Raw genomic sequence first — 12,199 nt, 5'->3', positions numbered from 1 at the left:
AAGACTGACTGACGTGTGATTCTGAAGGTATATTTCTAGTCACTTGACTTTAGCCCTTTTGTGTAACATATTTGTTTTTCCACATTTCTAATTGAGTTAATTCAGAATTTATATAGGATCCCATCTTTCTTTCATTAGCTTGTGAAGCCAACATTTGAAGAAAGGGCCAGCGACCATGTCCAAATGAGGACATGGATTACACAGCATTTTTAGAGAACTGCTATTTTTAGTTGTCATTTGCTGAGTCATCATTGACTCATGTTCAGGGATGAAGCGAGTGGATGGGGGTGACCGTCCACACCGGAAGCAAGGGCGGCTCCCTGAATCTGAAGCCAGTATTGTCTATTTCATGTGGCCCAGTGGATCCCTGGGAATTATTATTTCTGGGGGAATAAAAATGTTTGCCCTAGATCATACCTCTATGGCTGCTCATTTCCAACTTCCACTTCATGATTTTAGAAATAGAAGTTTCCAAATATCAAAAACTTAATATTTTGACATTGGTCACAGTTTTCATGTAGAATGCTGTTATTATCTGAGTTTGTGACTTTAATCTCTAGAGGGTTTCTTTTTTTTTAAGATAACTACTATGGCTTCTGAGCTAGTATGGTCAGAAATCCATATGATACTACTTGCTAGCAAATGGTGGAAAAGGATTTGGGGCCGTGGGTGGTGGTAAGTGAAACAATAAAAGGAAAATATAAGAACAGGCCTGTGGAGGTAATTAAACAAAAATATTAGAATTCAGAGTGTTAAAATGCATTCAGATGGAGGCCTTCCTCTCCTCTCTCCATTGTCTGTATGTCCTGCAGGTCATGACCACTTCAGTCAGTTTTCTCACGTATAAAATGCCCAGAACTACTCACAGTGTAATGCTGCTAATGACCTTCAGACTGAGTTGAGTTCTGATTTTGCTTTAATTTGTACATGGTTTAATCAAACCACTTGACTGCTCTGTTTTACTTTCCATATTTGCAGGGGAGAAAGAAGCCAAGTCAGTAGAATATTTTTTAAAATGTCTCCCAGCTCTTATAATTGACTACTATAGCATTAAATCTGAAAATGTAATGTATGTGATAAATTATAATATGTATCTAAATACAGTACACACTCTTACATTTTGTGTATGCTGAAAGGGCCTTGCAGAATAAAAATACAATTATTTAATTGTAGATATATTTCCTACCAAAATGTTTTTAGTTAAAATGACACAATGATTTCTTTTAATATCATCTAGTCATCTTTTCTACTTCTTGTCTCTGAATGTGTATATGTGTATGATAATATGTGTTTTGTATGATGAAGGAGGAAAGAGAAAAGGATGTTCAAGGTCATTAAGATACATGTTCTTTATGGTGACATTAACATGCTATTTTGTCAAAATCTTGACATTAAGGTGCTTTGTGTAAATATTTATGTGCCAATAAACACATTATTATTCTTTTTCAAAATAGAATCAAGACTCCAAGGGTGTAGATTGAGTATGGCCATGTTGCATCTTAATTATCTTCTGCTTTGAATTCTGTTGTTTTGTTTGAAAGAACAGGAAAATTCTTCTGAAGTTTCCATGCAAGTGAAGCGGAAACTGTTCCTTAATGATTTAGAGGCATTTTACCACTCTTTCTCCTATTAATCCTTCAGAACATCTGGAATTATCTTTTAATAAGTAAACGCATTTTTCTCATTCTTCAAAGTTATAGATCTAATATTTCTAAAATAGAATCTTGATCCTATTCACTAATGTATCCTGTGTTCAGATTTTTAGCCGCAGCCTTTTTGATAATCGGCATCATTATTAAGACAAACCTTGGAATAATACTACTATACTAGTATAGCGGGAGAAACAAGTGTATTCAAAGCAATGTTCATGTTTATTTCAGAAGAGACACTGCCTTTTCAATGTACAGAGTACTTAAAAGTATTAGTGATAATGATCACTTAGAATTTCAGATGAAATCATTTCATTTCACATCAACATCACACAAATTGACATTTTTCTTTCTTTAAAACACATTGTCAGTCATAAACTTGAGCATAAGCTTTGGAGAGTCTGGACACCTCAGTTACCATCTTGTCTCTTTCATTATTCAGCCGAGTGAGGTTATGTTCTTGGCGCTTTTATTTCTGCATTCGTAAAATGCTTAAAGTCTTAATACCTCCCCCAGATGGTTACTTTTCAGAGTAAAAAAGATACGGCATTTGAAAGATATGTAAATTATAAATTTATACAAATGCTTGTTTTTAGTGTGATCATCCTAATTATCTCAACCTACTATTACATAGTTCAATTCAAATGCAACTTTTGTAACGTGTCTAGTCAAATGCCAGAGTCAGAATTAATGTAACCTTGAAGTCATATTAGGGCTGTTTCTTCACTCAGTATTTTTCAAGTAGGTTGAAATTATCCACAAATAATAGTTTCATTCTAATTGATTGAACAATATTCAACTAAGTGTACAATGATCGAGTCCGGAGAATGGCTGCTTGGAAATCCAGTAGTGGGAAATAACAGCCACAAACTCTTCTGGTCCTTGCCTTTAGGAAACATGTAGTTTGTGGGAAAGACAGACGTTGATCAGATGACTATGCAGGTAAATATATCGTGATATTGTACTTAGTGATCAAATAAGGTAAGAGTATAGTGATGAATCTAGTTTATACTGGGGAGGGGGTCCCTGCAGCCCTCTTTGAGAAAATGACATTTAATCTTAGCCCCGAGGAATGGTCTGCCAGCCAAAGGGTAAGAGTTTCCAGCAGAGTGGACAGCTTGTGTAAGGTGCTAAAGGGGGAAAGGAGTGTGTCTGGTGTGTGGTGCAAGGGACCAGGAGGGGTGGGGGATGATGGATGAAAAACTTCACCGAATGAAAGCAGAAAGTGCTGCTTGGAGCCTCTTGCTGTCGGGCGTTGTGCACTATGTTAAAGATTCCGTGTTTACGCTAAAGGCAAAGGACAGCCTTGAAGCATTTTAAGTTAGTGAGCAACATTGTTTCGTGAATGTTCCTCCTTGCGCTCAGTAGAGATTGGATTGGATAAAGTCCAAGAGTAGAAGAGGGAGAAAGGAACAAGTGCTGCCATGCATGTCCTGGTTGACAGACGAGGCTGGCGTGGACTAAGGTGCTGACAAGGTAGCGGGAGTGGAGTGAAGGTTTGAGAACCGTTTTAAAGGTGGAATGATGCAACCCGGTGGTGGACTGCATGAAGGGTCAGGAGAAGCGGTGAGTCGAGGACAGCTCTCTTCACCCTTGGGTGGACGAGGAGCCACTGACTGGATTAGACTGGGAAAATTGCAGGAGAAGCAAGTTAGACTTGAACCTGTCAGAAGAGCCTGTGAAACTTTCTTCAGTAGCAAGTTTCCTTTACTTGTGTGAAGTATTGAAGGATCGTGAAATTCTCACTGTACCAATCATTAAACATAAAGGGGCTAAAAAACACCTTTGCCAGGATGCTTGTGTAATTCTAAAAAGTAAGTAAATGCTTATTTTTTTTCCCCAGAAAATAGATTTCTTTTATTCTTGAGACAGATAGAATCCCTGCTAAGTTATTAACCTGGGTAGTTGCAAAAAATATTTTCCCCACGTTTATATAATGGTGCATTGAAACAAACTTTTATTTTGGGTCGGGCATTTGTTTTGCAAGCCTTAAGGAGTACAATTTGAAAAAGTACATCTTGCTGTTACATTTATGAGTGGTCATACAAAAATTCATGCTTTCTGATGTTTTATTTACGGTTTGAAATATATACATGTCTTCACCTATTATGCATTTCAAGTATATCGGAATGTTTTTTGAAAGCTTGTTTTTTGATCCAGGTGTTTTGGGAGAATGTCTTTTTTTCTGTGGCAAGAACAATGCCCTTTTCCCACGTCCTTAGAAAGGCCACTCTGTCCCCAGGGCATTTTAATATATGTGAAGGTGAAAGGGTGTCTGAAACTAAACCAAACAACACAAAGCCGTCTTTCCTTTTCAGTTTAGCCTTGGTTTTGGAGTTTGGTGATCAGAGAGGTTCTCTCACCACTAGCGTTAATAGATCATAAAGAATGTTTTTATCTTAAAACGTCAAGTCTGAAAAGTGTTCATGGCTGAGGGATTTGAGGTGACTGTCATGAGCACATTGTTCTTGTCTGTGCCCCTGTAATTTTCTTTAAAATGTATATTGTCACTATACCTGCTTGGAAGTGTATTTCCTGCCCTGTTACGAGTGTTTCTCTGGCAGAAGTTGTCACATCTAGATGCTGAATAACAAAGTAAAATGACACAACACCAATGCTTTTGACAACGAGAAACCTAGAGCTGTGAATTTCTTCAAGGGCAGAGATGTCTTTTGTCTGTTGTTTTATTCCCAGATTCTAGCCTGAGTATTGCTTGAGAAATGTTTGCTAAGTATGGGTATGAATTAATAAGTGAAATGATAGGTAGCATCATCTCTTGGATAGTGTTCTGGAATTGCTGACAGGAAATAATGAGAACTTTATATGGGAGCTTATTAAATATTGTTGACTCTGCAAAAATAAAGAAAACAGTGATTAAGAGAGTACCCATTCAGTCTTTGTTAACATTTTCACCAAATAGTACATAAAACTGTGACATCTACTTTGACCCTCTTTTCAATATTGTTAGCATCTCCTTTCAGTTAAAAAACCAAACATACCCAAACACTGGTTTTAAATTTAAAATTACTATATATTTTTTGCCTTTTAAAAATGCTTACCTGACCCAATGTTGAATAATGTTAAACTTCTTTGATACATGGTATTCCAGCTTGTTTACCTTTAAGCTAAACCATTACTTAAGTTTGTAGATTACAAGTGCTTGAGTATATAAATTGATAAAAATGATTGGTTTATCATAATAATTAGCATGCAAATATGTAATTTGAATTACAGATGAAAATGAGAGGGCTATACTTTTATATATGGGAGGCCCCATATATAAAAATAATTTTGAAATGTAGCTATTGAGACATTGTGGTGCACTTTTTTTAAAATTATTTTTTAATTTATGGTTATGGGACTCCCCCCATTATCAAGTCCCCCCTACATACCCCATTACAGTCACTATCCATCAGCATAGTAAGATGCTATAGAGTCACTACTTGTCTTCTCTGTGTATACTGCCTTCCCCGTGCGCCCCCTACATTATGTGTGCTAATCGTAATGCCCCTTTTTCCCCTTATCCCTCCCTTCCCACCAGCCTCCCCAGTCCCTTTTGTATAATTAGGAAGAAACGTTTTTCCCGCTTTGTACTGTGAATGGTGTGATGGGTCTGGATCTGTCTAATGCCTCATCTGATACATGCCATATATCTAGTAGATGCTTATTAAATATTTCCTGAGAAATTAAAAAAAAAGAACTTATGTTCGAAAAATGTATACTTGAATAAGTCAAGATATGAATAAATATAATATTGGGTACTTAGAATGATCTTAACTTAATATCACTTTTCTGTTATAATAGAAAATATTAAAAGTTCTTGAAAAGTAATAGTTCTGTGACTCGAAAAAAGACTTTCAGAGTCAATTTCTTAGGCTCACAGTCCTTTAAAATGCAATTTTATGTGGTTGGGGATTCTTGGCCATACACATTAAAATGGCAAATTTATTTTACTGTCAAGTCTTGCTTGTGATCTGTAGTTTCCAGTTATTCATAACCCTGGTTTTGAGCTACTATATTAATTTTGCTTGTAGGATGCTGTCCTGATGCAATTTTGTGCTAACAAATTGGACAAGAAGGACTTCTTTGGAAAATCAGATCCTTTTCTTGTGTTTTATCGAAGTAATGAAGATGGCAGGTATATTTATCTTCTATGCATTTAAACTCTATGGTGAGGATGATATTTAAGTCATTTTTTTCAGAGAAGCTCATTATATTGATAACAGTAAAATATTTTGGTATTTAAAAAATTGATGTGATTTTTGCATCTCAGTAACTGTAATCTTATAAGGATTTTATGTTTTCTTTGATATTTAAGATGAATGGTATTTGGCCTCATAGAAACATTTCCCTTTTACTTTTCCTAAAGTTATAATATTGCCTCAGTGGTGTGGACAAATTATATTTTTGTGGAAATCTAAAATGCTGAAACAAATATATTTTGTTAGAGAACTGAATTCTTAAATCATTTCCTTGGAGAAGGATATGGATTTTATGGGTTGCTTTTCTACTACTGGGCTTTTACCCCAGTGATATCTAACATTCAACAAAATATTTCATTATATTCTAGTAATATGAGTATTTTTACCAGTCATGACTAGATTGGTTTCTGTGTGGTTAGAAAACATATCCATGGGTTATAGGGTATAATTTAAAATATATGACTGTACCATTAAATGTATCTCATTATTTTTTTCAGTGATTCATTCTGTCAGTATTCATGGAAATGTTTAGGGTTAAAATTTTGGGCTAAGATTCTGTTTCTTAGATTTAATCATGACCTCACTGCTTAATAGCTATGGGACCACAGTGAAGTCTTTTAATTGGTAGGAGACTCAGTTTCCTCATCTGTCAAATGGGTTAATAACCATTGTACCTCACAGGCTGTGGAGAGCATTGAAAGAGTTACTGCCCCCAAAAAACATTTAGAAGCTTGACTAACACATAAGAATAATTAAAATGTTAGCTGTTGTTATGATCGTGGTAGTGTTCTTACTACAGTGTAATGTTTTCCTGATTTATTTTCTTTGTGCATACAAAAATATTAGCTAAAGAGAACATCATTTAGAGATAAAAATGAGAAGAATAGATGAGGAAAAAACCCTCATTTCCGTTATGCTTCTAGTGACTATGCTTTTTACACAACATATTAATGTTATGTAATAAGTGGAAAGTGTAAAAGTGTAAAATGTTACATAAAAATGGAAACTTTGCCATTTCAGGTGAATGCAACTGGGCAGTGTAACATGACGCTCTACTTACTGTGGCGTTTTTGTTGCAGCGATGGGGCAGCTGTTAGTTGTTTTTTTCGTGGTGTCATATTGTCGGATTTTGCTTACTTCCCTTCTGTTTTGGAGGAACATGTCAGTAGCATTTGCATCTGAACACTCATTTTATCCATAAGAGACATATTAGACAAAGAAGAAATAACCATATTTTCAAGTAACTTACAGGTACTGAAAAACTAAAGAGTGGCTTAAATTTCTTGAATCCAGGGTTCTTATGTTTCCTCCTTTGTGAACTACTCATTTCCTGAATTTTCTGTTTTTATTCTTATTAGTCTTCTTTATTTATAAAGATTAGTTAGTTGTACAGTTACAGAATTTCAGTCTATCACACATTTAATGCTACTGATGAGAGTTGTATTACAAAAGTGTATTATGCTTGTGGAAATACTTTCACTTATTCATTGAAATGATATCTAAATAGTAAAAGAGTACAATTAATCCAAAAATCTCAAATCATTTAAAAATAACTATTGCTATGGTTTGGTGAATCTCATTTTAGGAAACTGTCCACTGGTTTTGATGAGTTTTGAATGGTAAAAATGAAAACATTTTCTTTTGAGGGTTAGGGGTAGTATGGAACTTATGAATAGTAATGTGTAATAGTCTCCTGCTTTGACAGTTAGAGGGATCCCTGTGTTTGGAACAATTCATGACTAAGGTCGCAGTGAGAGCTGGGTTTAGGTATTGTTCTAACCAAGATCATTTCAAACATTTCAGAGCTCATTGACTACACATAAATTTATATTGGGTAAGAATGTTTCCAGGGCCAGATTGATGTCTGGAGATTAAATGGTTTGGTGAAATAACCCTGGAATTTGAATCAAAACGGAGTTCAAGGCTCCATGAAAATTCTACTCCTTGCTGTGTTCTTGGATTGCTCTCTTCCTTCTAGGAATTCCTTAGATATATAGAGTCAACAGTTTGGATAACGGATCACATGCCTAGTGGTCTCACTATAAATCCCTGATGCTCATCTTAAATAAGCCCTTGCACCTCTCCAGGAGTCCTGCTCCTTCCGCTAACCCATCAACTCTCTCTCATGCAAATGTGTCGCTCTTCGGCCCTCCTCTTTCTTTGCTGATGATCATGCTTCCTATTTCATAAGAAAATGGGAGCATTTGGAGAATTTCCCCGTGCACGCACCACAGCATGTACCCATGTTCCCTGCCTTCTGCAGTGTTCCTGCAGACTGACTGTCTGGGCTCCCAGGCAGCTCTTCCACGAATTCCCTGACCCCCGTCCACTTTCATCTACTTGAGGACGTTGCTCCAGCCCTTCTCCTCTCTCTCATGCATCATAAATTGTTTCCTCTACATTGGATCTTTTCCTTCAGCATACAACCTTCCTCTTACTCCTTCCGTCTTGAAGAAAAATTAAGAAGTAACAAAACACCAAGCCTTTCTCTTGACTAATCTTTCCCTTTATGCTACCACCAGTCTATCTTTTTCTTTTATAGCTCAGCTCCTCAAAAATGCTGTTTACACACACTGCCTCAGTTCTCATCTCTCCCCTGAACCCCTTCCAAGCAGGTTTTGTCCCCAGCATTCCAGCAGAGCCCTTCTTCTCAGGGTTCCTGGTGGCTTTCATGTTCTTAGCAACCCATGAAGGTTTTTTACTGAATCAATATGTCACCACAATTTATAGAGATTATTTCCAAAGCAGCTTTAGGATTTGTTGAATCTGCAAAAGATCATTTTTGGTAAACTTAGGACAAAAATCTCATTGCTTTATAGTATAGTGGGCTAATCTTCAAAGTTTTAAAACCACAAATCTCCTGTTAAATGACACAGCAGTAACAGAGGGACTGGCGACATTCTGCACAAAAGAAAGAGGAGAATGACTACAATATATCATCAGGGAATCATGATTATAATGGAAAACGTTCCTTTTTTTTTTTTTTTTTGCAGTTTTACTATTTGTCATAAAACAGAAGTTGTCAAAAATACTCTAAACCCTGTATGGCAAGCGTTCAAGATCTCAGTCAGAGCGTTATGTAATGGCGATTACGACAGGTAAAATAAATGGCAGCTTTTCTGAGTTTCGACATTCACTGTAGATTTTGTAGCCAACAATAATCTGTTGGACTTTTTAAAAAGGTGGCTTCTTTGTCTCTGTGTATTTAATGTATATTAACAGATCATGAATGATTTATTCAGAAATTTTTTAATACCTGTATTTTAATCCACAATGAATTGGGGAAGAGGCATAATTTGATTATGAAGGTTTGGTTAAACTGACTGATTTTCTATGAACAAAGATATGCAAAGTGCTTAAAATATATCAAATAATAGTTTGGGTTTTAACATATTATTCAAAAGTCTCCCCAGAATTTTCTTTGCTTCAAAGTTTCCATTAGGCGTTCCCTCTCTGTGGAGCAAGTAAGTGAACAAGAGAAACAAGCTTATGATCAGATATATTATCAACCCTGACATACTTTTGAAAATGCTGTTTGGCATCACTGTTCCCATGGCTTCTGAATCATAAAAGTCCTCGAACAGGGAGATTGGTTGTGGCGTTTTACAAGTAGGTAGATGAGGTGGCCCTGAAGTTCTTGGCACAATATACCTGCAGATTTCTTAATATCAAAGTTATTTTCTTTTTCTTATGAAAGTTGATTGTAAGGATATAGTACAAAAACCCTTACTCACCCCAAAAGGAAATTAAATGAGGTTATTTTATTTTTCTTGTTACTTGTCTATTAGAAAAATGCAAAGCTATTCAATTTACTGATATCATAGAAGGAACAATTGATTACCAATATGTCATTAAATTTACTTTCAAGTTTATCTGGCCCCTTGACTATCATTTTATTCATTTAATAATATCCTAACTTTATTTGCCTGAATTCAGTCTTTCTCCAAGAAAGTGGTTCTTATAAAGTGGTTCCTGAGCAGCAGCATCAGAGTCATCTGGTAAACTTCATAGACATCCAGCTCCGTATGCCCCAGGGCAGGCCTACTTAGCCAGGAACTGTGGGCGTGAGGTCCTGCAATCCCCGTTTGGACAAGGCTTCCTTGTGACTGATCCTTTCTGAGTTCGAACAATCCCGCTCTAACACAGTGTTTTGTTAGGAGTTATGTCAAATTACACATGCTCCTCACATATACTTTCCCTCTCTATTTAAAGAATACAGATTCTAGAAAACTATTTAAAGATGTAAATTGAAGTTAAGTAGTCAAATTAGCAAAATCCACCTGGGACTATTTTTGTAAAACTTACAAGCATACACTATTTTATCTAAGAAAATCTACAACTGATTTTTAAATTCTCCGTCGCATGTCATTTTGATGTACTGAGTAACTTTACTCTCTGTGTTTTCCCCACGGACAGAACAATCAAAGTGGAGGTATATGACTGGGATCGAGACGGGAGGTAAGACACTATGTTTTCTTTTATTCTCACTCTTGAAACAATACACTTTTAAGTAGCAAATACTCTGAAATGAGCCCATTTTTTTTTTCATTTAAATTCTCAGATTGCTTATTTTGTCCTGTTTTTCCAAATGCTGAGGTGCTTACATGAGATTTTAAGAATAACGGTAATGTTTTCAACTTGGAGAATAAAATAGAGGTCTTCCACATTTCCAGCAACATAGTAAAGCCGCTCAGCTTGGACCTGATTTGTCATTGCGTACAATTTATGGATGTTTGTTTCATAGCTGCCGAGCTGTGATTCTCAAGTCTCTGTATCTCACAATCTCTTGAAGATTCCTATAATTTTTCTGTCCCATATTATTCATGGAAACACACTTGAGTATCCCTGAACCTTGCACCCCCGACAACCCCCCCACCAAGAGGGACACACATTGCACAAGTAAATAACAAAACAAAGCCCTAGATTTATGTCAGGTGATTTCAGAGCTGGAAATCTTGGTCTCCCTCTGCAGACCACAGCAAATGTGAAAAACTAAAAGAGAGGGAACACACTCCTTTTCTTATTTCTTCTTCAAGAACTTTCCCCCTGTTTGTACTGCCTTAAGTAGGGTTGGTACTGAGTTGTTCTTCAATGGCGTGAAGCCGTGGGACCCAGAATGCCCACATCTCCCCTCTCCAGGTACTTCCTGAGGAGACTGAACATACAGATGCCGAAGGAGAAAGACAGATGAGAAACCAAAGGGCACTTAATTTCTTTAGTCCAAAATGTTGATCTGTATTTTAATATACAGAATTTCAGTGTGTACTTCTCTGTTACCCATGTGCACAAAAACACCCTCTTTTGATGTCAGCGGAATTGTCAGTGTGTGGCTGACATACAAAAAGCAATATTAAAACTATGATTAAATAATTCTTGATAACCCTTTCAACCACCTAATATTACTTATGAAATTTGAAGGGCACATTAGATGCCAATAGAATGGACATTAGTTTTATAATACAATGATATTATGCACTGTGTGGATTGTTACACAACTTGATATTCCAACTTGTAACCACATGTGGTATAATCACATGGTTATACTTTTTACATGCATTTTTGTTTATCTGACATAATTTCCCACTCTAGATATTCTTTACTTAATCACAGAGGATATGATATGACACTCACTTTATTTCCTGATACAATGAAATTATCAGCAGAAACTATTTCCTATTCTTTGTTTCATTGTCATTTTCAATATTTGTCATAAATCCTGTTCATGTATCATTTTTAAAATTCTCTATTGAGAACTTTTGAGTCTTCCTTTTAGAAATAATTATTTGCTCAGTGGATTCCTTTTTTTTTGTTTGGCAGACCAGCATCATCCAATAGACATCTGATGCAAGTCATATGTAATTTTAAATTTTCTAGTAGGAACATTGAAAAGTAAAAACCAACCAGTGAAATTGATGCAGTAATATATGCAATAATATAGTTTATTTAACCCTGTATGTACAAAATGTTATCATTCTAATATGGGGTCAATATAAAAATATTAGTGAGAAATTTTACATTTTTTATAGTAAGTTTTTGGAACCTGATATGTATTTATGCTTACAGCACATCTCAGTTCAGGCTGGCTACATTTTAAGTGCCCTGCAGGCATCTGGTGGTTGGGCTCTGTATATTGGACAGCACCATGTGGAAATTAATGCAGCCCATACAATATGCATCATAAGTAATTTTATCACTTAATTTGTTTTATTTTAAATCAGTTTTATTTGTTGACATTTAATAGAAGTTTAGAGTGGTCCCCCTTATAAAGTGGGGAAAAAATGGTCATATATCTATATTTTGTGTATAAATTTAACCATAGGAAACCAGTAAAATAATCTAATCCTTCAA

The 12,199-nt window shown here is 35.8% G+C and overlaps 1 protein-coding gene across 4 annotated transcripts in view; it reads left to right on the top strand.

Moving 5' to 3' along the window:
• CPNE8 (copine 8) overlaps positions 1–12,199 on the top strand; it is a 164,185-nt gene that overhangs the window by 89,273 nt on the left and 62,713 nt on the right. For all 4 annotated transcript variants that reach the window (XM_036889385.2, XM_036889387.2, XM_036889386.2 and 1 more), the window contains 3 exons: positions 5,684–5,787; positions 8,845–8,949; positions 10,268–10,309. In XM_036889385.2, the coding sequence (XP_036745280.2) occupies positions 5,684–5,787; positions 8,845–8,949; positions 10,268–10,309 (251 nt within the window). Of the gene's footprint in view, positions 1–5,683; positions 5,788–8,844; positions 8,950–10,267; positions 10,310–12,199 lie in introns of those variants that run through there.

This window comes from Manis pentadactyla, chromosome 14 (genome assembly GCF_030020395.1).
Source record: "Manis pentadactyla isolate mManPen7 chromosome 14, mManPen7.hap1, whole genome shotgun sequence".
NCBI classification, from domain to species: domain Eukaryota; kingdom Metazoa; phylum Chordata; class Mammalia; order Pholidota; family Manidae; genus Manis; species Manis pentadactyla.
This window is presented reverse-complemented; position numbering and strand designations above follow the sequence as displayed.